The sequence below is a fragment of the Sapajus apella genome, unplaced genomic scaffold, assembly GCF_009761245.1.
Source record: "Sapajus apella isolate SASKATOON/1434 unplaced genomic scaffold, GSC_monkey_1.0 scaffold118, whole genome shotgun sequence".
In the NCBI taxonomy this organism is placed as follows: Eukaryota; Metazoa; Chordata; class Mammalia; order Primates; family Cebidae; genus Sapajus; species Sapajus apella.
This window is the reverse complement of record NW_022437058.1, coordinates 886,957-913,186: the sequence shown is the minus strand read 5'-3', so window position 1 is coordinate 913,186 and position 26,230 is coordinate 886,957. Positions and strand designations below refer to the sequence as shown.

At 42.5% G+C, this 26,230-nt stretch overlaps 1 protein-coding gene across 2 annotated transcripts in view; it reads left to right on the top strand.

Moving 5' to 3' along the window:
• Positions 1 to 26,230, top strand: part of SHC3 (SHC adaptor protein 3) — a 167,458-nt gene that overhangs the window by 126,729 nt on the left and 14,499 nt on the right. For both annotated transcript variants that reach the window (XM_032260413.1, XM_032260412.1), the window contains 4 exons: positions 1,036 to 1,186; positions 2,188 to 2,287; positions 5,826 to 5,984; positions 10,291 to 10,586. In XM_032260413.1, the coding sequence (XP_032116304.1) occupies positions 1,036 to 1,186; positions 2,188 to 2,287; positions 5,826 to 5,984; positions 10,291 to 10,586 (706 nt within the window). The remainder of the gene's footprint in view (positions 1 to 1,035; positions 1,187 to 2,187; positions 2,288 to 5,825; positions 5,985 to 10,290; positions 10,587 to 26,230) is intronic.

The window sequence follows — 26,230 nt, the reverse complement described above, 5'->3', positions numbered from 1 at the left end:
TCACCCTTTGTTCATCCATTCATTAATTTATGGACAATTGGGTGCTTCAACCTTTTAGCTCTTATGAACAATGCTGCCGTGAAGATGTATGCAAGTTTCATCGTGGACATATGTTTCAATATTCTTATGTATATACCTGGGAGTGAAATTCTGTGGTCATATGTTCATGCTGAAACTGCAAAGCTATTTTCCAAAGTGGCTGCACCATTTTACAGACCTATCAGCAATGCATGAGGGTTCTAATATCCCCATGTTCTCATCAACACTTTTTCTTGTCCATCTCTTTGATTGTAGCTTCCCTAGTGGGAATGAAGTGGTCTCTGGTCGTGGTTTTGATGTGCATTTTCCTGATGACTAATGATGTCGATCATCTTTTCATGCGGTTATTGGCCTTTTGTGTATCGTTGGAGAAAGGTCTGCTCAAATCCTTAGCTCGTTTTTAAGATCGGGTTGTCTTTTTATTGTTGAGTTGTTGGAGTACTTTATATTTTCTAGATACATGTCTCTTTGTCTCTTTTAAGATATATGTTAGCAAATATTTTCTCCCATTTTGTAGTTTGTATATTTACTTTCTTGATAATGTTTTTTGCACCACAACAGTTTTTTTTTTTTTTTTCAAATAGCAGAAGGGAGAATTCTGAGAGGTTCATATTCTACCATTTTTTCCTCATATCACTAAATTTCCATTTTGCGCTTGGTTTTGTTTTGGATAAATTTCGTGGCTTACCAAAATGTAGGCTGTCCTCTGAGGAGCTGGCTATCCTTAGGCATAATTTTTTTCTTAAGTAAAATGTACTCTTACAAAAGGACTTCTTTCAAACATGGCTGTAATGTTCCAGTGAGTGAAACTCTGAATATGGCAGAGAGAGTTTGCTAAACCACTAGTCTGCTTTTCATCTATGCACGAGACCTAGATGGTTGAAGAGGCACTGACTAAACTCTCTTTTCTTGATAACAGGCACTAACGTTAGATTTGTTGGTCTTGGCTGTAAGCTCAACTTTTGGCTAAAGCCCTTGGAAATCTTCTTTTAACAGAATGCAGAGTCTGGATGAGCCGTGGACGGAAGAGGAGGGAGATGGCTCAGACCACCCGTATTACAACAGCATCCCAAGCAAGATGCCTCCTCCAGGGGGCTTTCTTGATGCTCGACTGAAACCCAGAACCCACGCTTCTGACACAGCCCAGGTAAGCCTTACAGGTTTTTTTCCTTTTATAAGGAATGGAGGCTGGAGGCTAACTCAACTTTATTTCCTTTTGTTTTCTTTGGTTTTATTTCAGGCTGATGTTCTGTTCCATTTTTGAAAATCATGAGTTTTCTCTCATTGGATTTCATAAAATATGCAGATGAGAAAAAGCTTTGTGTTAACATCATAAAGCATTAGCCAAACGCTTAGGAGCCGTGTTGTGATTCCTGGGATATGAGTCTGGGGATATTTTCCCTCAGACATATTCCATCATACTGTGATCTCAGTGAGGGAAAGAGAGAATTTAAAATTTTAAAAAGGCTTGGGAGGCATTGGGTTCTCTAAAAAGAGAGTGAATATAGACCCCTAACATGATGAGAATTTTATGAGTTTTCTATTTTATTCATTCCCTTGTTTTATGTCCAAATCAAAATTATAGTAAGCCAATTGCTTTCTTGAGTTACGATTTTTCTATTTTGTTCTAGGAAATTTTTAACATTACTACCTTATGGGAATGATAATGACACCACTGAAAATGGCAAAATCACATTGAGCTCAGGAATCTGACACTGAGAGGGAATTTCCCAGTTTTTTGGAGGAAATTTCCTGGTTTACAGAGTGGACTTGCCCAAGTGTGAATGATCATGGGCGTATGTGTTATGTGGGAAGTGTGTTCTGACACATAGATACTCTGTAATTGAGATTTATTTTAGGACATACATATGGAAAAGCTTGATTTGCAGTCACACTTTGGGAGGGGTGGTGGGGGTAATGAAAACAAGGGGGGGCATGTGTAGTTTTGATGGAGATGCAGCCTTTTCCTCACACCCACACAAACTTATTTCCTAAATCTTAATGCCAACTGTGAGGCATGAAGGGAAAATTGGGTGTGACAAAGGATGTGATCCCCTTGAGGATCCAATCCACCACCTGTCCTGTGGCTTTCAAAAGTGGGGAAATGAGAAGAAGTTTTTCATTCTCTGTATTTACATGTGTCTATAGTTTGCAGGAAAAGAGCAGACTTATTACCAGGGAAGACACTTAGGAGACACCTTTGGCGAAGACTGGCAGCAAACGCCTTTCAGGCAAAGTGAGAGGCAAGGTGAGATGGTTGAGAAACACGAAAGACACTTGTCAAAAGTAACATGCTCACCACTGTGTCGCCTATTTCCTGTGGACTGACAGAGTGAGCCCTGGAAATAGTTGCTGTGTGTGTTGCTAAAGAATCCTGATTAGACCATAGAAACAGAAGCAATGATGCAGCCGGGCACAGTGGCGCATGCCTGTAATCCCAGCACTTTGGGAGGCCGAAGCAGGAGGATCACCTGAGGTCAGGAGTTCGAGACCAGCTTGACTAACATGGTGAAACCCCCACTCTACTAAATACAAAAATCATCTGTGTGTGGTGGCAAGTGCCTGTAATCCCAGCTGCTCGGGAGGCTGAGGCAGGACACTTGCTTAAACCCAAGAGGTGGAGGTTGCAGTGAGCTGAGATTGCACCATTGTACTCCAGCCTGGCAACAAGACCAAAACCCCATCTCATTAAAAAAAAAAAAAAAAAAAAAGAAGAAGCAATGGTGTTGATCTTCTGGCACCAATCAGGTGGTGCCTCCCTGCAACTTCAGGAAATTTACACCATGTCTGTGCTCACTGCCTCATGCACCTGAGACTGTACACCTCCATGCTGGGAAAGCCTTTGTGCCCAAGGGCACTGAGAAGTTGACTTCTCAGGTGCACCTTCACCCCCGTTTCCGACAGGAACTCGTGAGGCAACTTGAAGGTTGAGGTTGACCCCCAGTGACTCTTACAGCAAATTGTTGCCTTTCCTTCCTTATCTCGTTCTCCTTCCCTTTACTCAGGGTCAGCTTTGGGGGAACTCTGAAGTCTCCTCCTCTAAGCTGGGGATTGAGGCAGAGGTGGCACTAGGGATATAAGTCTCTCACAGGCCCTGGGTACTCTTAGAGAACACTTCTGTATCTTAAAAATGTAATAACATGCACCTACATCGCACATTAAAACCAATGTCCATCATATTCCACCTGATGATGAAAACAGTAAAAAATACATAAAGAAACATGAATGTCCATATAACTGTCTCTAAGTCAGATATCTAGTTCAAATATATTTAGGTATAGCTATAATAATTTACATACAACTATCTAAGAAGTAACTGCTAATTGCTCACATGAGCCTTTATTCTCTAGACAGTTATATATACACATACAACTATGTATGAATGTATTCATATCTCAATCTATCTAATCTATCAAGCCTTTAAGAATGTCTTTTAATTTTAACCTTCTTCCCTTCTCAAAAAAAAATTATAGCTCTTTTAATAGCTCTGAGATACTGGTTACTAAGTCCACAAAGTCTGAAGGGATGCTTCTATGTATCTAAATTTAAACATTTATTGGTTTAATGTTAAAGCTATTCCTTTATTATAGCTATTTATGCCAGGAAGCAAATGACAATACATTTTTAAAATTTCCTCTATGTAAGAGAATTTCATGTCTCGCCTGCCCCAGATGCAGGAAGACCCACAGTGTTGGCCCAGTCAATAAAACATAAGGCCTGGCAGAAGCCACCACATGTTCTGCCTCAGAATAGGCTGGAAATAGCAAATCAGAGTCATAACTTTGCCAGAGGGACATTTTCACTATGGGCTATTTATCCCTTTTCTATATACATTTAAAATGTACTTCCATAACACGTGTGCAGAGACATACAATAATTGCTACAGAATAAAGGGGACACATTATTTCTGTTAGATACTTACTCTATTGTAAAATACGTCAGGTTTATTTTAAAATAGGTCTTGTTTTTGGTATATTCAAGTGATTCCAGCCAGATCGAGAACAGATGATATAGCAGAATGAGCTCCTGGCCTGGAATTTGAGACTCAGAGCTCTCAATAAATTTCCAGTTCTTCTTTGAAAACAATAAATAGGGCACGCGTGGTGGCTCACGCCTATAATCCCAGCACTGTGGGAGACCGAGGCAGATGAATTACCTGAGGTCAGGAGTTTAAGGCCAGCCTGGCTAACATGGTGAAACCCCGTCTCTACTAAAAACACAAAAAATTAGCCAGGCATGTTGGTGGGTACCTGTGATCCTAGCTACTCAAGAGGCCGAGGAAGGAGAATCACTTCAACCTGGGAGGTGGAGATTGCTGTGAGCTGAGATCGTGCCACTGCATTCCAGCCTGGGTGACAGAGTGAGACTCTGCCTCAAAAAATAAAATAAGTAAAGACCTTTTCTCATAGAACAAATTAGCATGTCACTTATTAATTTGCTGGCAGATACGCTTCCCGGTGGACATGAATGCCAGGTGTCACCAAGGCACGTGTCCTCCTGCCCCAGCTCAGCACCACGGGAAAGGGCAGTCAGGAAGACTTGGGCTCTTGATCTTCTCCTTTAAAATTTTTGTTTGTGAAATTCTTTTCTAAAGGCTGATTTGTCTGCAATGTACACAAAGGTGTAAAATGCAAATAGCTGTCACTAAGCAAGGACGCCTAATCTGAATCGACTCTCCAACGGAGAAAGCATGTTGAGAAACAGGAGAGTAGAAACGCAGTGCGTGATGTGGCGGGCGGTGTTCCCCAGCAAGGGGACGTTCGCACGACACTTCATTCTCACACCTACAGGCTGGGAGACAGTGGTGTGCTGGCAAACGTCCAGCCACAGGCTCTTGGGAACGATTTTTAAAAAGCCCTGAACCAACTCCTGCCAGCTGGATTGAGCTGGCTTCAGCACACCGCCGCCCATAGGGTACGAAAGACACCCTCTTTCCAGAAATGTGAACACCACAGGGTGTTCTTGTGAACATGTTTATGTAAGAGGATTGGAGACAGGGCACACACACAACAAGGCTCCGAGAGGGATCTGAGCAGGCGTGCTCAGACAACTAGGTCTGGGTGACACTTTCACCCAGGGTCTGGGCGACAGAACAGCCTGGGCCCAGCCTCAGCACACCCATTGCCTAGCTGTGAAGTCCCATCCAGGCAGCGTCACTGCCGCAGTGGGGGGGCCTTTTCACTTGCACACCCACCCTAGGCCTCCTTCACAGATGCAGGGGCATTAGCTGCAGCTCTGTTTTGTAAGGAAGGAGGCTCTCTCTGTTCCTTAAAATGTACAGAACTTCTATTGTATTGCTTGAATGAAGTTAATTTATAAAGCATTTGCTTATATAAAGAAAAAAAAACAAGAGCAATTAAAATAAGTCTCTTATTATTTAAACCACATTATAACCACATTATTTAAATAATGTGGTTCTTCTGCTCGGTTATTTGACCTTGGACCATTTGTCAAGGAGAGGAGGAGACCAGGCATGTTCTGCCTGCCAGGCTCCTGCTGTCTTGGGGCAGCAAGGGCCAGAATCTTTGCTAAGGCCATCGCAGTGATGCCATCAAGGTGTCTACACCGACATTGGCTGGCAGATCGCATGTTGATATGCAGGGCTGGAAAATATCCTAGCCAGGTCACAGGAGTGTGTGGTGACAAGCTCAGAAGAGGAGAATGTCACTGACGGGAATCTGCAGGAGTTTTCCTATTTGCAGACTGAAGAGCTTCTCTGTGAAGTGCTGGGTGACTCGAATTGTGTCACCCTCATAAAAGAAAATGGGCTCACTTTCTTGTTGCAGGGTCCTTGGACATCTACAGTATGCCAGAAGGGAAACGGCACGTGGCCCCCGCGGGAGAAGCACCCACCTACATCAACACCCAGCAGATCCCACCGCAGGCCTGGCCAGCTGTGGTCAGCAGCGCTGAGAGCAGCCCGAGGAAAGACCTCTTTGACATGAGTGGGTTTCCGTTTGTCCCTGGTTTTCTACTCTTTCGAGGTTGCTTTTTACCCTGCCTTTTATTTGAAATCTGTGTAATTACTGAATTTTCTGATAGCAGGGGTTTGATGAATGGTGATGATTAGCTGTACTTTTCTGGGTGATCATTGGGCTTGTTTAAGGTTTTGGGATTATAGCTCTCTCTGTAGTCAAGAGACAGCGCAATCCCCGCGCCGCTCTTTTTGGAATTGACATTCCTCTTGAAGATCTGCAAATATATAGAGACAAACGATATACATACACACATTTATTTATTCATTTTAATAGTAACTGGCTACTATGTGCCAGCTACTGTGCTCGTTGCTAAGGATGCAAAGATGAAATGGCATGGCCCGTGATTCCACAGAGCTCTCAGTCTATAAAGCAGACCAACATTTAACTTATAGGCAAGAAATTGCAACACACCTCTCTCTTACGAGGGTTTTCTCTCTTTCTCCCCTCCTTCCACTTGCTGTCTCATTTTTTTCTCTCATTTTTCCTCTCTTGCTCACCTCTTACCCCTCTCCACGTATTTACTGAACACTTACACCATTTGTCAATACTGATCCACTTGATGGAGATATACAGGAAGAGAAAACCAGCAAAGGCTCTACCTTGTGGAGCTTAAATAAACAACTGTATTTATTACCAGATAGTGGTAAGTGCTCCTCTGTGATGAAAACTAAACAGGATAAGGAGAGTGGTGGGAATCTGTTACAGATAGCAATAGAGTGGGATGTGTACCTCAGACTTTCTGTGTGTCATACAGGCTGAGGAAATGAAATCATTCATGAACTGATTAAGGAAAGTGAAAATTTTTGTTAAAGAATTTTGAAAGAGCGTCACGAGCTCACAAGAGCTTTATATCCTAAAATTTCTTTTCATGAGAAAAAATGAGAACCAGAGCTTCCCTTTTCCCATCAGTTAATTTCTTGAAAATTTTATAGGCTGAAGAGGGAGGGAATGGAGACTAGTTTTGAATGAGTTTCTACCATGTGCTAAACACCTATTTTTAAACTTTTACAGGTAAATATTATGATAACTAGAGTTGTCTTTATTTTACAGAGAAGGAAATAAAGAATCCCAGAAGTCAACTAACTTTATCATTTGTAAAAGGCAGCCTTGCTGGTCCAATACCTGTGATTTGTGGTATTTTGTATGAGCGAGGACAGGGTTAAGTGCCTTTATAATTAGGCAGCCTCATGACAACACCAGTTTCTCCCCAGCAAATTTGACTTCCCAGACACACTGGATCCCCATTGTGACTTAAAAAAATCATCTAAGTGATCGGGCTCGGTGGCTCAAGCCTGTAATCCCAGCACTTTGGGAGGCCGAGGAGGGTGGAACACAAGGTCAGGAGTTCAAGATCAGCCTGATTATCATGGTGAAACTCCATCTCTACTAAAAATACAAAAATTAGCCAGGCATGGTGGCAGGCACCTATAATCCCAGCTACTCAGGAGGCTGAGGCAAGAGAATTGCTTGAACCCTGGAGGTGGAGGTTGCAGTGAGCCAAGATCGCGCCCCTGCACTCCAGCCTGGGTGACAGCGAGAGACTCTGTCTCAAAAAAAAAAAAAAAAAAATTAAGTAGGAACTGTGGAATCTCAAACAGCTTGAGAAATGTGAAGCCACTTTTTCAAGATGCAGCACAGTGATGGCTCTCCCAGCTTCTGCTGGAGTTGTTATAGTACCTCCGGACTGCGTTTAGTAGTTGCATATTTGGTTAGAGCATTTTTACTGTTTAACTTAATCAGTTTACCAATGACCCCTGGACCCAGAGCCTAAGGAAGATCAGATTGGCTGGTGTTTGGGATGAAGAATGAGAACCAGAGCTACCCTTTTTTCATCAGTTAATTTCTACTTCTGCTTTCAAAACCTAAGGAGGGGAGACAGAATGTGAAAAGAGCCTTAGAAAGACTGGTGCCTATTGAAAAGTATTGACTTAAATAAAGCCAGCACTCTGTGTTCTTTATTTTGAATAGTAGATCTAAATAATATTGGTGCTGATGTGATGATGGTGCTGGTGATGATGGTGCCGCTGCTCCTGCTGACTTTGATGGTAGGGGTGGTGATAATGATGGTGACGGTACAGATAGTGATGATGGTGGTGATGGTGATGATGACAATGGTGAGGTGATGATGGTGGTGACGGTGATGACGACAATGGTGAGGTGATGATGGTGGTGACGGTGATGACGACAATGGTGAGGTGATGATGGTGGTGACGGTGATGACGACAACGGCGAGGTGATGATGGTGGTGACGGTGATGACGACAACGGCGAGGTGATGATGGTGGTGACGGTGATGACGATAATGGCGAGGTGATGATGGTGGTGACGGTGATGACGATAATGGCGAGGTGATGATGGTGGTGGTGTAATGATGGTGATGATGGTACTGATGGTGATGGTGGTGGTGGTGATTGTGATGGTGATGCTGCTGCTGCTTGTGATCATGATGATGACAATGGTGGTGGTGGTGACAGTGATCATGATGGTGTGACGGTATGGTGATGATGGTGGTGGTGATAATGCTGCTGATGGTGGTGGTGGTGGTGATGATGATGATGTTGATGATGGTAGTGGTGATAATGCTACTAATGGTCCTGCTGGTGGTGATGATGGTGATGGTGATGATGGTCATGGTGATGACACTGATGATTGTGCTGGTGGTGAAGGTGGTGGTTGTGATGGTGATAATGATGATGGTGGTGATGCCAATGGTGGTGATAGTGATGATGTGCAGATGGTGGTGATGCTGCTGCTGCTGCTGCTGGTGACAGTGATGGTGATGATGATGGTGATGATGGTGATGGTGACAATGGGGTTAATAGTGATGATGCTGCTGATGGTGATGGTATTGCTGCTGCTGCTGCTGGTGGTGACAGTGATGGTGGCGACAGTGATGGTGATAATGATGGTTATGCTGATAGCAATGGGGATGATGGTGATAATGGTGATGATATGATGATGATGACGATGGTGGGGATGCTGATGGTGGTGTTGGGGCCAATAAAAGTGAATGTGGGGATGGTGAGGATGGTGAGGATGATGCTGCTAAGGTAGATGATAGCAACAGTGGTGATGGTACAGAAGCAGTACAATACAAATTACAATTCCAGGTAATCAGGAAAATTTTCAGATAAAAAATAACATCCACAAACCTAATTTTTGCTAATGGTTCTAGCTTATTTTTATCTCCAAATCTGTCAAAGATTAATAACCATCAGAAAGAGCTAATTTTAGTTTTGTTTATTTACCTCACTTCTGCCCACCCTCTACTAACATCGAACAAGTTTGGCTTACTTTACAGCGTTTGTTGACTATGGTGAATGAACTGTGTCCCAGGACCAATGCTGGGTTCTGAGGGTGTAGTTATGCTCAGGAAAGAACCATTCCTGTTCTTGGGCTGCTTATGTTGTCCTGGGCAGACAGTGTAGTCTGAAGTAATCATCACACTACCTTCCATTGCATAGCACTGTGTGCGTTTTTCGGAGTTCTTTCATACACACCACCTCATGTGAAAATCCAACATCGAGATTTAATTAGACATGCCTGGCTACTTCTTTTGCTGCTGGTATTTATTGTTAGAGCAGCAGTCTCACCATTTGCACATGCCTTGCACTGAAAAGTGTGCTCCGAAAGGGATGAAATCAGGTATGGTCTCAGGCACTCATGCGAGAGCCTCATTCCACAAGGAAACAAGTGAAGGTTAAGGGGAAGGAGAGCTCCTAGTCTGGAGCTGGTCACCCAAGAGGTACCCAATGCACCTCGGTTTTCTCTTTTAAAAATTTGCCTGATGCAAAGATTTTGAAATAAATGTTTGGTGGATTGGGCTCAGGTTTTGCATAAAATCAAAGCTTTGTAGCTTGTCTTTCCCTTTGGTATTGGCAGGGTTTTGTTCAGAATTTGTTAAAGAGGCTGGCTGAAGTTCCAGAGAAAGTACATGGCATGTGATATTCATGGCCTCTTGCAGCATGCAAAAATGAAGTCAGTCCAACTAGCTATACAAAGGGTGTGCTTGACTCCTTGGCACACAGCACAACTCCCAGCTGTCCTGGGAAGGCAGACTCATCAGAAAGTCATGCCAAAATTTGGGCTGTGCTTTTCAATGCTTGTTACGATGGCTCTTGTTATATTACCAGCCAGTTATTTTTCTCCAGTGGTCTTTGTTTTCCTGTTCCAGAGGAGTTGCCTTTGCATTTCCATCTCCCTCATTGTATTTTATTTTTATCATTTGCTCTTCTTGGGATTGACTTGTTGCTGGTCAATGTTGTTGATGACAGAACCTTTTGAAGATGCTCTCAAGAACCAGCCCTTGGGGCCCATGTTGAGCAAGGCAGCCTCCGTGGAGTGCATCAGCCCTGTGTCACCCAGAGCCCCGGATGCCAAGATGCTGGAGGAGCTGGGAGCCGAGACTTGGTACCAAGGAGAGATGAGCAGGAAGGAGGCAGAGGGGCTGCTGGAGAAAGACGGAGACTTCCTGGTCAGGAAGAGCACCACTAACCCGGGCTCCTTCGTCCTCACGGGCATGCATAATGGCCAGGCCAAGCACCTGCTGCTTGTGGACCCGGAAGGCACGGTGAGCACCCAGTGGGGGTGGGGCTGGACCTGCCGATGGGTGCAGACCTGCCTTAAACAGCGTCCACTTTGTCAATTGCCCTCCACATTCCCACCTCTATTCACAAGTGCCTACTGAGTCATCCAGGGAGCCCAGGGTCAGATGACTCCTGTCTTCAGGCCAGAGCCAGGAGCCAGGAGCCAGTAGTCAGGGCCCTACACTAGTTTTAGAATTTTTGGCCTTTTAGAATTTTGGCACTTTTAGATTTATGGCCTAGGCTGACAGCCTTTTTATGTCCTTTAAAGTAAATAAATACAGAAACCGAGAGGATTTTCCCTCCAAACAAATTCCTAGTAGACAAGGAAGTACGCGCACCTAGGCTTTTAATATTTATCTCAAATGTTTGTCTCAAATACTTAACTCGAAAAGTTGAATCGCTGAGGATTTTGTTCTAAGGCTGTAAAATGTGACGATCAGCAAATGAGCCCCCATTGCTTAGTCCCTTTTCCCATTTAGAGAAGTAATGCCTAGTGATGTTGGCCATCCCTGGCACTACAGCTCTATCTGAATAATCCTACAGGTTTGGCTGAATTTTCCATCTTCCTGTCAATAAACACATTCGACTTTACCTGGGGCATAATCCAGGAATTGCTAAGTTTAATACATGCGGTTAAATCAACCTAACCATTGAGTGAAATTCCAGGATTGTTTAAAACCTTTTATTCAGTGAAAACAACAAAGGAGTGTAGAGTTATTTAATAGGAGTTAAGAACGTGGCATTTTCTGATTGACAGAGGGATGAAGCTTTTGTCTTCAGTTGGACTGGAACACAATTAAACTGCATGTGTTGGGGGTGGGGGTGTTACCTGAGACGGTTTATTACCTCAGGTGCCAAGATTCAGTTGCCCGAATATCTCAATTCCTGGCACTCTGAACAGTTCCTCTTTCTCTCTCTGCGGAAGCAGTCACTTCCCACCTCCAGTCAGGAGCTAGTTCCTCTTCCCTTCCCACAGAGGCAGCCACTTCCCCATAAATGTAATGAATATCCTTCTAATCCACCTTCTTCAGTGTCTTTTTAAACATATATGTATATACTTCTGAGAAAACATATGTTTTGTGTGTGTGCCTTTTAGAAATTTGCAAATTAGGCCGGGCGCGGTGGCTCACGCCTGTAATCCCAGCACTTTGGGAGGCCGAGGCGGGTGGATCACGAGGTCAAGAGATCGAGACCATCCTGGTCAACACGGTGAAACCCCGTCTCTACTAAAAATACAAAAATTCAGCTGGGCATGGTGGCGCGTGCCTGTAATCCCAGCTACTCAGGAGGCTGAGGCAGGAGAATTGCCTGAACCCAGGAGGCGGAGGTTGCGGTGAGCCGAGATAGCGCCATTGCACTCCAGCCTGGGTAACAAGAGCGAAACTCCGTCTCAAAAAAAAAAAAAAAAAAAAAATTTGCAAATTAGCCAGACATGGTGGTGACTGCCTGTGGTCCCAGCTACTCAGGAGGCAGAGGTGGGAGAATCACTTGAGTCCAGTAGGTCAAGGCTGCCCTGAGCTGTGATTGCTCCACGGCACTCCAACCTGGGTGATGGAGCAAGACCCTGTTTTAAAAAAAAAGAAAAGAAGAAAAAGAAAAATGAAGTTTGCAAATATGATATTGTTGAACAAATCCCATCTTGTTTCTTCCTTTTCTACCACCATGTAGATTGTTGAGATCTGTCCATGGTGCTTTCTGTTTATCAGCTCATTACTGCGGTGGGCTGCCTGGGGCCAACGCCTACGCAGTCCACGTGTCAGTCACTGAGTGCTCTTGAGAAGGATGACTAGGCTGCTATAAACTCTCCTGCATATTTTTACCTGTACCTGGGGATGGTCTCTCTGGGACAGGAGCCAAGAGTGGACTTTTGGTCACAAGGTACACATACATTGAATTTCACTAGGGCTTGCGTTTGCTTTCAGAATGGCTGGGCTACTGAGACGCACACCAGCGACACCCTTGCTCTTCCTGGAGAGAGTCTCTAGTTTTGCTAGTTTGTGGGAGTAAGGGGAAAGGGAATATCTCATTGTTTGATTTGCAATTCTCTGGTTGCACTTCATTAGCAAATTAGCAGATTCTTCCTGTAAATTTTATGTTCTTATCTTTTCTCCATGTTTTTCTTTTGACTTTCTGATTGTGCTTTCTTGTTGAGGTTTCCAGCAATAGAATTTTCATATGTATTGTCTTGCCTTTTTCATCTATCTGATAATTTTGTCTGTGATACTCTTCATCAAATAGAAGTCTTTCATGGAATGCAACTGAATCCATCAGTTTTCCCCTTTGTGGTTGATGGTTTTGACTTCTAAAGTTTTTATCCCCCACAAATCACAAATATGCTGTATTTGAATATATATTTTCTTTTGTTAGCTTTATCGTTTTATCTTTCACATGTAGGCTTTAATTCCAAACAAAGGTACTTTTGAATATGAAATGGGATCAAGACCCGATATACATATATATGTATGTGTGTGTGTGTGTGTGTGTGTGTGTATATATATATATATATATATATAAATATATATATATAATGTTTGTTTTTGTATTTTTAGTAGAGACTGGATTTCACCATGTTAGCCAGGCTGATTTTGACATCCTGACCCCCAGTGATCCACCCGCCTTGGCCTCCCAAAGTGCTGGGATTACAGGCGTAAGCCACCACGCCTTGCTGAGACCCAACATGTTTTTAAATCTCCAGATAGTAAGCCAGTTTTTCTGTCACCATTCACTAAAGCATTCACCTCTTCTCTGCTGTCCTGATGTTCGTTCTAAAACATACTACGTTCCCTGCATCATGGTCCGTTTCTGGATGCTGGATTCTGTTTTACTGATCTGACTGTTTAGTCCTTGTATAACTACCATGCTGTTCCCATCCTTATGGCTTTGAAACTCTCTTAACCTCTGGTGGTATGAGCCCTTCCTCTTGATTCTCCTTTTTCTAAACTGTTTTACCTAGCTTCAGATATATATTATTCTTTATACTGATTTTAGAATCAAGTTTTCAAGTCAGCAACAGTATGTACTGGGATTTTGATAGGGCTTGCATTCAATGTATATAGATTAATTTGAGGAACAACAGACATTTTTCTGTTTTAGATCAGCACAGCCATGAACATGGGGTAAGTCTCCAGTGACTCAGTTTTTAAGATGACTTTTGGTAGAGTTTTAAAATGTTTCCCACAAAGTTCTTCTGTCTCCTTTATTAGATTATTTCCTGCAGTGTCTAGTTAGTCCCTGTTGTAAGTGACATATTATTCTGAGTTTCTTTTTCTCAACGATTATTGCTAGAGACAGAGGAATGTGGTATGATCTTGTGCCTGGACATTTTACTTCTTCCAGTAGTTTTACTGGAACATTGGTCCTGCCATTGCAGACATGGACAGTTTCACCTCCTGCCCTCCAAGCCTCACTCATACATGGCATTCTCAGCCCATTGCTCCGACTAGGGCTGCCTATAGAGGCTGACCAGGGGAGCGTGTCCTTGTCCACTCCAAACCTGAAAAGGAATGCTGGCACTGCCTTTAGTAGGCTTTGGGGAGATTATCTTTTGGGTGATTATCCTAAAGGATTTCATTCATCCATTTATTCATTCATTCAATAAATATGTACTGAATGCCTACTACATCCAGACATTGTGTTTTGGCAGCTGGAATATGTCTATGAATCTGTTTAAAAAGAAAATCTCTTCTCTCATGGAACTTACGCACATTGTTTAATTACTTTGATTATATGTAGGTGTTGAACTTTATCAACTGCTTCTTCAGCATCTTTTGAGATAACAATTGTGTTAAAATTTTTAATATGAAGAATTACACAGCTAGATTTTTCTGATGCTGTGATCCTGTCATATACTCATAAACTCTACTTCCCTTTGCCATAGTTCTTGTGAAATACATTATTGGATTTGTTCACCGAATGTTTTATTTAGGATTTTGTTGTGTCTCTGTTCAGAGTAAAACCTGTCTTTGCTGACTTTGCTTGTATATGTTCATCTGGTTTATACTCATCTCTTAAGAGGAGCTGTGCTTCCTACACATCAGATAAGTCTTTTCAGGGAAGCCTTCCCTAAACATTTTATCCCAAATAGGATCCCCTCTAACCCCCTGTTTCTGTATTCTGATTTATTTTTGTCTTAAAGCACTTACCACAAACAAACATTGTTTCTTTGTTAATTTGTTGATTATTTGGCTCCTTTCTTCCACTAGACTGTACTCTCCATGAGGGAAGCAAACTTGTTTAGTGCCACAGCACCCAACAATGGTGCCTGGCACATAGCAGGTGTTTAACAAGCATTTGATGAATGAACACTAAGATTGGCCTGCGGTTTTACAGGTTAACAGTTGAGAGCCTGTGGAGGTGACAGGGTGCTAAGGGTCACATGCTACTAGCAGACATAGAACGAGAAACAGGTTTTTCGAGGTAGAATCAGCTCGGACTTCTTCCTGTTTGCATAGACTAACAGTTCAGTTGTGGTTATCTAAAAGGAAATAGGGGAGAAGATACCCAAGCAATTCTATGAGAATACAAATATTTCACTTCAAAGTTTTAGATATTTAAAAAACCAAAAAGCTAAAAGCTAGCTAAAAATGTCATCTTATAGAAAAGATGATTGAGTTTGTTTGTTCACTTAGTCTGTATCTAAAATTTAGATCAAAGAATGACTTTAAAAAGAGCTATGTACTACTAATAACATATTTATTATACATTAAAAATCAGTATCAAACTGTAGCAGATAAAGAGAGTATAAATTATTAGAAATATGATTAAACCAGGTATCCAGGTGAGCCAATGCCCAAAGCTGGGTGCACCATACAATTTTAATTTTGGAAGAGAAACTTGTAGCATTGTTGAGAAAATTTGTCAAGTCATACCTACTAATGACTGTTCTTCGGGGGGGCTTTTTTGTTGGATCTAATTATTTAGTTAAATTGATCCTATGGAAGACAGCTTTAACTGAAAAAGAAAATGGAAATGAAAGACTTAATTAAAAATGTAACATCACATTCTTTCTGTGAGGACACCAAAATAGGCAATGAACACATTCTCTTCAATATTTATTCATCTGATTTTCATGGTAATTGGTTGGTCCCTGACTATAAAGGGGGAAACTTGGCAGGGAACAGATTACTCAGAGAAATAAGGATTCAAAACAGTTTTGCATCTAAATTTACTCCAGAGTATACCAACCTTTGTGCCTTCCCACCGTTCACTGAGATCACTGGAAACATGGTGAGAAGCTGCATGGGTCATCTTCCAACGCCCGTTAGTAAGGTGTCAAGAATATTGACTCTAAAATAGCATCTGGAAAGGGCCAGTGGCTGGATCTCTAAGAGAAGCCTCAGAGATGGAGTCTTTACTTTTCAACATCTTCAGAATTGTTTAGTCAGCCCTCTTGTGTCTAAAATTATTCCCTGAGTCATTTATCATTGATTCATCTCTTTGGTCTTGAAGGACCAGCTAAGTGAAGTGGGCACTGTGCTCACATTTGAATGTGCTGCTATCACACCAGTGGGTGGGTTTCCCGTGGGCGTGATTCACATGGTCTTTGGTCATTGCACGTTTAAGAGCACATGCTGGGGATTTTGTTTATAAAATCAGAAAACATTGGTGACAGTCCAACACCCCCACATTAACTGGTTTTTTCTTTTATACTGAGAGTAATTTTAAAATATCCCCAATCCTCACTTTATAATGCCCTGTTGTTACTTTTAAATTCCCTTCCTATCAGCCAGTCTAGGCTGTTTTGCAGTAACAAACAAAATCTGAATTCTCAGTGGCTTAACCCAACGGGTGGTCAATCCCCCTCATGCCAAGTCCTGTGTGTGTTGTGTGGCTCTCCAGGTCCCTCAGGTCCTTGGGTGACTTGGGATCCAGGTGGTGTCCATCTCCTGGGCCCACCTTCTCAACACGGGAGCTCGAAGGAGAAGAGAGGCTGGAGGAAACCCATGGGCTCTCAATGGCTGTGCTGTGAGGGGGACTCATGTCAGCTCCCTCTAGTCCATGAGTCCCAGGCTCACTGCAAGGAGGCTGAGAAATGCTGAGGAATATGGAGCATTTGATTCCAGAGCCTGTCTCAGCAACATACCTTCTACATTTTTATCAGCGTTAACACTGAAAAATATAAACACAGGAGATACAACAGAAAGGCTTTTAAAGAAAAACACCGATCTCCCGTAAACCATTTCCGCCCTCACCCCATTCCCAAACAAAAACTTGTGCACACAAAGTTATAGTAGTATTATTCATAATAGTCAAAAGGTAGAAACAACTCAAGTGTCATCAACAGATAAATAACAAAGTAAAATATGGTATATCTATACAATAGAGCATAATTCAGCTATACAAGGAATGAAGAATAAAGTGTTGATATATACCACAACTTGGATGAACCTTGAAAGCATTATGCTAAGTGAAAGAAGCTACTGACAAAAGACCACATATTATTCTATTCATAGTAAAGTCCAGGATGGAAAAATTTACAGATAGAAAATAAATGAATAATTCCTAAGGGCTGTGTGAGAGAGAAGAATGGGAGGACAGGGAGGTGACAGCTGAAAGGTGTCACATTTATTTTTATGGTGATGAAAATGTTCTAAGATTGACAGTGGTGATGATGCATTATCTGTGAATACACTGAAACTCATTGAATTGTATACTTTAAATGACTGTGGTGTCTAGATGATACCTCAATGAAGCTGCGTAAAAAGAATCTCTGTGTCTGTCAGTTTATGAAAAAATACAGGTCAGATGTAGTGGTTCGCATCTGTAATCCTAGCATTTTGGGAAGCTGAGATGGGAGGATCACTTGAGCCTGGAGGTTTAAGACCAGCCTAGGCAACATAGTGAGACCCCATCTCTAAAATAAAAAATTAGCTGGGCATGGTGGCATGCACCTGTAATCCCAGTTACTTGAGAGGCTGAGGCAGAATTCAAGCCTGCAGTGAGCTGTGATAATACAGCTGCACTCCATCCTGGGTGACAGGCTTAACTTGTTCCTCTGTCCCCTGTCTCAAAAAAAATTACAGGGGACAGAGGAACAAGCTAAACAATGCCACAAGAAACAGCCAAATCATAAGTTGGGGTATGCCACAGACAAATATCTAGTTTTTTAAACAAATCACTGGTATGGAGAAAAAATGGAAGGAAAATAGAATAGAAGAATGTTAAGAGAAATAACGAAATGCAGATGCAGACTACATCTATTTGAGTTCTGATTCCAACAAACAGGCAATAAAAAGAATGTCCTTGAGACAATTAGAAAAATTTGGTGTTCTGTTATTAAGTGCGTATGTATTTATAACTGTTGTATCTGCCTAATAGAGTGACTCTTTATTAGTATGAAATGTCCCTCTTTATCTCTCATAAGTTTTTAAAATTACTAATTATCTTTACTTGTTATAGGTCTATTCAGATTATCTATTGCTTCGTGAGTCAGTGTTGATATTTTGTGTCTTTCTAGGAATTTGTCCATTTTACCTAAGTATCAAATTGGTTAGTATGTATAAAGAATGAGTTGGGCGGAGTTCTTTATAGATATCTGTTAGGTCTAGTTGGTTTGTGGTGGTCCTCAAGTCTTCTGTTTCCTTGTTGGTCTTTTGTCTAGTTGTTCTATGCATTATTAAATGTGAGGTATTGAAATTTCTATTATTGTTGAATTGCCTATTTCTCCTTTTCTATCAGTTTTGCTTCATGCATTTTGGTGTTCTAAGTACATATGTGTTTATAAGTGTTGTATCTTCCTGAGGGAGATATCTTTTATTAGTATGACATGTCCTGCTTTATCTCTAGTAACATTTTTTGCTTTTTTTGTTTTAAAGTCTATTTTGTCTGGTATTAGTATATGTTCTCCAGCTTTTTCATGGTTGCTAGGTATATGACACATTCTTTTCTCACCTTTATTTTCAATCTATTTGTTCTATTTTAGTCACTCTGAAAATCTCTACCTTTTAATTGCATTTTTAATCCATTCATATTTAATGTTATTTATACTGTAGTATGATTCATAGCTGTTATTTTACTTTTTATGTAATATGTATATTATACTTCTATATGTTAGGCATAACATTACATTTCATATGTACTTTTTTATACAAATGCTTTTAAAATCAATTAATCTTTAAGTTTTTAATTACCCTATTCTTGAGAGAAGAGAGCTGTGTTTTCCCCACAATGTCTTTACCGTTAACCAGTGCCTTGCTCATTTCATCTGTTATTTAGGACACATGCACAGATGGACTTACTTTTCTAAGGTGAACTAATACATTTACAGAGCAAACTCATCACCCCAGGGACGTATTTTCATTTAACTCTTGGACTTATATCCTATATCTTCCTCTTTCTTGGCTTTTACTCACTTTTACCAGGCTGCTTCCTCAAGTCTCTCAGAAGAGGTGCTTGAGCATAAATTTTCTCATCTTACATGTCTGAAAATACGTTTTTCAGTCACATTTGACTAAAAGTATGGTTAGTTGTAGTATGACTGGTGTGATTCTTCATCTCTTGTGGTTTTTTCTATAAATTTTTAATTTTTTCTTTTATCTTTATCTTCTGTAATGATAAAATTAGTCATGAATCTACATGTGTGCCTTTTTCTATTCATTGTTCTGAGGACTTGATGTATCCTTTCATTCTGAAGACTTGTGTTTTTCTTTAAATCAGAACAATTTTCTTATATAATATTTTTTTTTTTATAATTTCCTGCCTTCTATATTTTTTTCATCTCAGAACTCCTGGTTAAGGACATAGACCTTCTGGATTGACTTTTTGTCTCTTGTCTTTCCAAAAAGTTTCCAGTTCTTTGAAATTATGCTCTATGTTCTGGGAGCTTTTCCTGACTATCATACAAACTTATGTGTGTGTAATATGTATTTAATCTATACATAAATATACAGAATATATATCTACATGTAGATGTCTGTATCTATCTATATAGATTATGTCTGCCATATATCTAATCTGTATACCTATAGATTAGATAGATATAGATCAATCTATAGATATAGATTAGACATATATAGATAGATATAGAGATATAGGTATAGAGATATAGATAGATATAATTTTAAAAATTATATATTTAATTTCTAAAAGATTCTTGTCCTGCAGTTGTTTTATTTTTCACACATGTTGTTCTTTTCAATAGATGCAGTCAGTATCTTTTTGACTTTTTGATGTTGTTAATATAAGCTGTTTAACTTTGTTTTCTATCTTCCAGATTATTTTCTGAGGCAAATGTTGGTTTGCTCATCATGATCTTTCTCTTCATGATGCTGGTGTTTTTAAGATGTCTGGCATTCTTACACCGTGACATTTCAGAACAAGAGGCTGGATGTATTTTCCTGGGGTTGTTCTCTTCTGCTTGATACATATAGTATTTCCTGTAGTCTGTCCCCAGTATCAGAAGACTGACTGAGATCATGTGTGAATTGTGTGCATGGAGGTAGTGTGCATGGAGTTAGTGTGCGCAAAGGATAGAGTAATGACGTGTGGGTGGGGTTTTGTCATCTGAAGGTTAGACTTCAGGTTGAGAAGGGTAGGGGCTTGGACTTTCACGCTGGGTGCCTCCTAAGGGTATTTTACTTAGGGTCACCATCCTTCTCCTACTGCCTTAATTCTCCCCAGGCAGAGTGTTTAATTTCTTTGGATAGATATTCCCTAGACTTCTTCCCTGAAGGCAAAATGCTAGTTTGGCTGTAAGGAGTTGGGAGCAGTGGGAGCTGCAGGCTCAGTTACTGAGGAGTGGTCTTTCTGCAGCCTGGCTCTCCCCCTCCCACTGTTGCAGCGGTCCCTCTCCTCCACTGCAAGACCCCCTGCCATGCATTCTAGGCTGCCTTTCTCCTCACTCTCTTTTTTTTTTTTGAGACAGTCTCGCTCTCTCGCCAGGCCCTAGGCTGGAGGGCAGTGGCACGATCTCGGCTCACTGCAATCTCCACCTCCCCAATTCAAGCAATTCTCCTGCCTCAGCCTCCCAAGTAGCTGGGACTACAGGCCCGCACCACCATGTCCAGCTAATTTTTGTATTTTTTTTTTTCAGTAGAGACGGGGTTCCACCATGTTGGCCAGGATGGTCTCGATCCCTTGACCTCGTGATCTGCCTGCCTTGGCCTCCCAATGTGCTGGGATTACAGGCGTGTCTCCTCACTCTCTTTTATCCTTCGACACACTTCCACCTTTTCTGTTAGTCCTTAATGTGTTGAGATCACTACACCCTTCTCTTCTGTTTTTAAAAGTTAATTCCTGCACTGTCTTTTTTTCTGGGTTTGGGGAAGGTGGGATAGGGCAATTCCTGGACTCATCCTAACTGCTATAAAGAATCAGCACTTCACCCATCTCTAGTTGTCTACTGTCAAAAATTTCAAAATAAAGCAAAATTAAAGAAATAAAAACACACGGATACATTTTAGCATCAGGTTCACTTAATAATTGGTAAGGAAATTTCCTTTCTTTTCTGTGTAAATACACAGATGACCAGGACAATGAGTCTAGCCCCAGGGGAACTTAGAGCTGTATCCACAGGTTCCCAGCTCTTCTCTGACAAGGCTCTGAAGAAACCCTGAGTGGGAACAATTTCTTACACATTTCCTGTTTGGTCACCATTGTCAGTTCTCTACCATTTTTTAATTTCTATTATCAAGAACAGACTTTGCTGACTCTTGAGCAACCTTGGAGGTGACAAGAAGCTTCTCGGTAACTCGGAACTAGGAAAGAAAGTAAGATCCAGAAGCAACAGGGCCAGGGAAGACTGGGAGTCTCCTTCTTTCCCTGGACAAGGCTGGTCCAGAAAACCACAGGAGTTGAGAAGGGAGGACTTGTCGAAAGCCCCAGGTGTGCAGGGACTCAAGGTCAGGTTCACTCCTTGGGTGGAAAGTGAGTGCTCGCCTGGGCAAAGGCTTGCTTGTGGGTGGGTAAGCCCTGGGAGAACAGGATCCCAACCTGGGCTCTTGGCATTTGTAAACCAAAAATCAGTGGAGACAAATCTCAATCATTTCAGAAGTTTATTTAGCCATGATTAAGGACATGCGAGTGACACAGCCCCAGGAGATCCTAAGAACATGTGTGTCCAGGGTGGTCACGCTAAGCTTGATTTTGTATATTTTAGGGAGACATAAGACATTAATCATACATGTAAGATGTACATTGGTTTGGTCTGGAAAGGCAGGGCAATGTGAAGTAGGGGGCTTCCAGGTCATAGGTAGGTTTAAAGATTTTCTTATTGGCAATTGGTTGAAAGAATTTATCTAAAGACCTGGAATCAATAGAAGGCAGTGTCTGGGTTAAGATAAGGGGTTGTGGAAACCAAGGTTTTATTATGCAGATGAAGCCTCGGGGTAACAGGCTTCAGAGATAAAAGATTATAGGTATTTCTTTTTCTTTCTTTCTTTCTTTTTTGATGTAGTTTCACTCTTGTCACCCAGGAAAGAATGCAGTGTCATGATCTCAGCTCATTGCAACCTCCGCCTCTTGAGTTCAAGCAATTCTCCTGCCTCAACCTCTTGAGTAGCTGAAGCCAGGTTACAGGCATGCACCACCATGACCAACTAACTTTTTTTTGTATTTTTAGTAGAGGTGGGGTTTCACTGTGTTGGCCACACTGGTCTTGAACTTTTGACCTCAGGTGGTCTGCACACCTTGGCCTCCCAAAGTTCTGGGATTACAGGCATGAGCCACTGTACCCAGCTGGTATTTCTCATCAAACTAAAAAAGATGCCAGACTCTTACTTAATTCCCCTCTGGATGAAGGAAATGACCTGGAAAGGGAAAGGGATTCTCTACGGAATGTAGATTTTCCCCACAAGAGACAGCTTTGCAGGGCCATTTCAAAATATGCCAAAGACACATATTTTTAGGGTAAAATACTTCAGTCCCTTTCAGGGCCTGCTATCTGTCATGTGATGCTATGCTAGAGTCAGCCTGGAATTGCGTGTCTTATTGCAACAAAAATCTTAAGATCTTTGTTTAACTGTTACTGCTGGTCAGTTGTGCTGAATTCCAAAGGGAGGAGTGTATATTGAGGCATGTCTGACCCCCACTTCCCATCATGGCCTGATCTAGTTTTTCAGGTTAACTTTGGAATGGCCTTGGCTGAGAGGCTGGGTTCATTCTGATGGTTAGGAAACTTCAAATTTTATTTTTAATTTACACATTGCAGCCCTGGGGGCTGATGTGGGCCCAGCTCTGTAGCTCCACCTTCAGGTTTGGGATGAACCTGGACCACATGTTAATTTCAAATGTAGGAGAGTCTTGGGCAGCATGTCTGTGTCTGGGGGAGGTCTATGTCACACCTGGGTTAGGCTGGATCCAGTCAGGAGCCTACCAGCCTAGGGGTGGGGTGGTGTCTCTCAGTGGATGCAGCAGAAGCTGAGAAAGTGGGCAAAGGGCAGCTGCTCTGTGTGTGCATGTGTGTGTGACCTGTTCCGGGGTAACTCGTGTTTTAATCACAAGATGTCCCTGTCTGATGGCTTTGCCCCTTCTAGGAATGTGACCCTTTAGAAGGGGCAGATGTAGTCATTTTGTCATTGATGGAGTGTCCTCATTAATAGAAAAATTTTGAACACTTGTTAAAAAAAATTGCAGCCTCAAACTCCCGGCTCCGGCCATCCTCCTGCCTCAGGAGGATGTGGGCAGTATTTCTAACTGCCCGCAGGGCAACTCCACTTACACATTTCCCAAGCAGCTGAAGCCCATGGTGTCTGCGGTGGAAGGCATTGTCTCCACCTCCTCAGCCTCAGCTGCCCTCCCACACCGGGTTTCCCTCCACGCCACACCTCTCTTCTCATACTCTGCATTCAGATGCTGAACAAGTCCCCCTAAATATCCCTGCAAGCTGCGTCTTCCTCCTGACCCACCTGGGCTCCCAGTGACAGCCAGCCCACCCTGCAGGAGGCTCTGTTGATGTCCATTCCCTGCTCAGAATCCTTCTGGGATGACATCACCTCGAGTGCAAGGTTAAACTATGCAGCATGGTAAGAAAATAGGAAGAGCAAATGTTCCTCAGCATGTCCTTGATGCCATGCACTATACGAACTACTTCACTTGCATTAATCCTTTCATTTTGAAAACAGTCCTTTGAAGCAGGACTCACGATAGCCATTTTCTAGTAACTTGCCATAAGGAGTATCATTAGCAGGTGACAGGCCACGCTGTGGCAGGTGCTCAAAACTCTTATCCTCCCTTGTCACTGCACTGGACTGGGCAGGACAGGCAGTACTTAATAAGGCATGCAGGGAGTGGTAGAGCACACCTGTGGTCCAAGCTACTCAGGAGGCTGAGGCAGAAGGGTGGCTTAGGCCAGGAGGTTGAGGCTACAGTGAGCTATGATCATACCATTGCATTCCAGCCTGGGCGGCAGAGCAAGACACTGTCTCTAAATAAAAACAAACAAACAAACAAACAAACAAACAAATAAATAAATTGCACAGGATGCTTCCTGTGTACCCAGGAGAGAAAGGGCTTCAAGGTTACTAGCTTGGGACCACCATGCCCTTTACACATCAGGGGAGCATCCTGAGAGGGGCTCTGTGTTTCTGATTGGACAGTGAGAGGGAGCTGAATGAACTGGAAAGGCATTGTTGCATTGCAGGTAACTACAAATCAGACCCACAGCTCAAACTGCTGTTCTACGCCAGTCGTTAGTCCAGCAGCGTCAGCATCAGCATCAGAGAGCTTCCTTACAAATGAGATCCTCACCTCCTACCCCAGACCTGCTGGGTCAGGAACTTGGACTGGGGCCTGGGGGTATGCTATGGAGATGAGGTGGTAGTCTGAGCTTTTATAAGCCCTTCAGGGGCTAGAGTTGAGAGCCGCAGGTCTAGGCAACAGACCCTTTTAAAAACGAGGAAGGATGCGTTAGGTAATTTGTCAAGTGAACACAGCACGTTAGCAGTAGACACAGGATTTGAACTGACGACTTTTGATATCTTGATCAGTGGTTTTTCCTCTACATGGTCATGCCTTCTGATTCTGTCGTGCTGTCTATGGCCAGTTAAACACAGAAGTGGGTCATCTAGATGCTTGGATGAATAAAATTTGAAAAAGTATATTCTACTGAATTTCTGGAAAGTAAGTAAGAATAGAGGTAAAAAAAAAAATAGCCAGGAAGAATTTCCACCTCCCCCAAGCCAAGCGGTTTTCTGGAGGTTGTGGCAGAGAAAAGAAACAATGAGATTGGTTATGGTCTCAATGGCGGATTTGGGAAATCAGAATACACTGCGTATTTCTTAATGATTTTAATTTCCCACATTTTGAGTTGCTTTTTGGGCTCCTGAGCATCCTTGGGCCTAAATAAACCCAGCCTTTCCGAATGCATGGAGCTTGATTCCTTCCCACTGAGCTGCTGGAAGCTTTGATTGGTGGGATCTGATTTTATTCTACTCTTGGAGTTTCTCAGACGATTAAAAGTATTGTAAGCAATTCAAAGAGACCTTGTTGATAAGGCTTACCAAGCTGGCCTGGGAGTTTATTCAGGGCTCCTGACTCCTGAAAGGCAGTCAGCTCCCACACTAAGATCAGGGTGGACCTGAGGCCACAAGCTGACCTCTTTTCCTAAGTTTTTGCTTCTCAGAGGGGAAGCCTGTGCCTGCCCTCCCTTCCAAAGAAGGCAAAGCCAGGAGTGGCTGACTTGCTCAAACCCATCACATGCCTGCAAAAACCTTCCAAGCTGCTTACGGCTATTGTGAGACCTCAGTTCTTGTCTTCTTGATTTAGAAGAATTTAAGCAAGGGATATACAGCGAGGGAGATGCAGAACAGTGCTATTTATTACAAAGAAAAAGAGTATTTTGAAAATTAGGTGCAGAATAGACAGTATACCCTGAGAGGATTCAGGGCAGGCTGCTCACAAGGATGAAACAGCAAAGACAGGCACTAGGGAGACTCCCTTTGTGGGAATCTGACATGATTATTCATAAGGAAGTGGAAAGAGGTGTTGCTATAAGGGTGGTGCTCTGGGTGCACATGCGCAGCAGCTGTGCATGCTTGTTGATATGCCACATATCTGATTAGCATCTTAAATCTCCACCCAGGGATGTGGGTTTTTTTTTTTTTTTGCCATTATAATGAGCAAAGGATCAGTCTGAGGACAAGGAAAATTAAAGTGTGCATGCTCTCTAGAGGGGGAAATTCCCTACTGAAGATAGCTGTCCTTGAATTATCTGGGCTACAGTGTGAATGCCGAGGCTTATTGTGTTGGCTGCGTCCCACAGTTGCCACATCCCAAGGATGTGGTTACTTCCTTGACTACCTATCCTGCCTCAAAGCCACAGATGATGGTGAGGGACATAGGAGGTCTGAGCTTTCCCCACTGTGTGGCCCAATCCTCTCTGCCTGCACTGAGCTGCCTTTGCATCTCCTTCTAGGCCCCTGAAGCCCTGAGGGGACCGTCAGTGTTTGAATAGCACCTTAGGCTTTTCTGGTTCCTGCCCTGGGCCTTGACTAAGATCATGGTCCAGACCTGCTGGGGTGTGGTGGGGAGTGGAGTTCACTGTTAGGCAAAATGAACCGAGGCCTCTGTTCTGTTTGCTGGAGGACCGGCTGGCTTCTCTTATTGGCATCGTGCCTTTGTTCACTGCAAAGGAAATATGGAAATTACACAGCCCATTCAGTCACCTCTGGCTCAGTTAAGTCATGTGACTTAC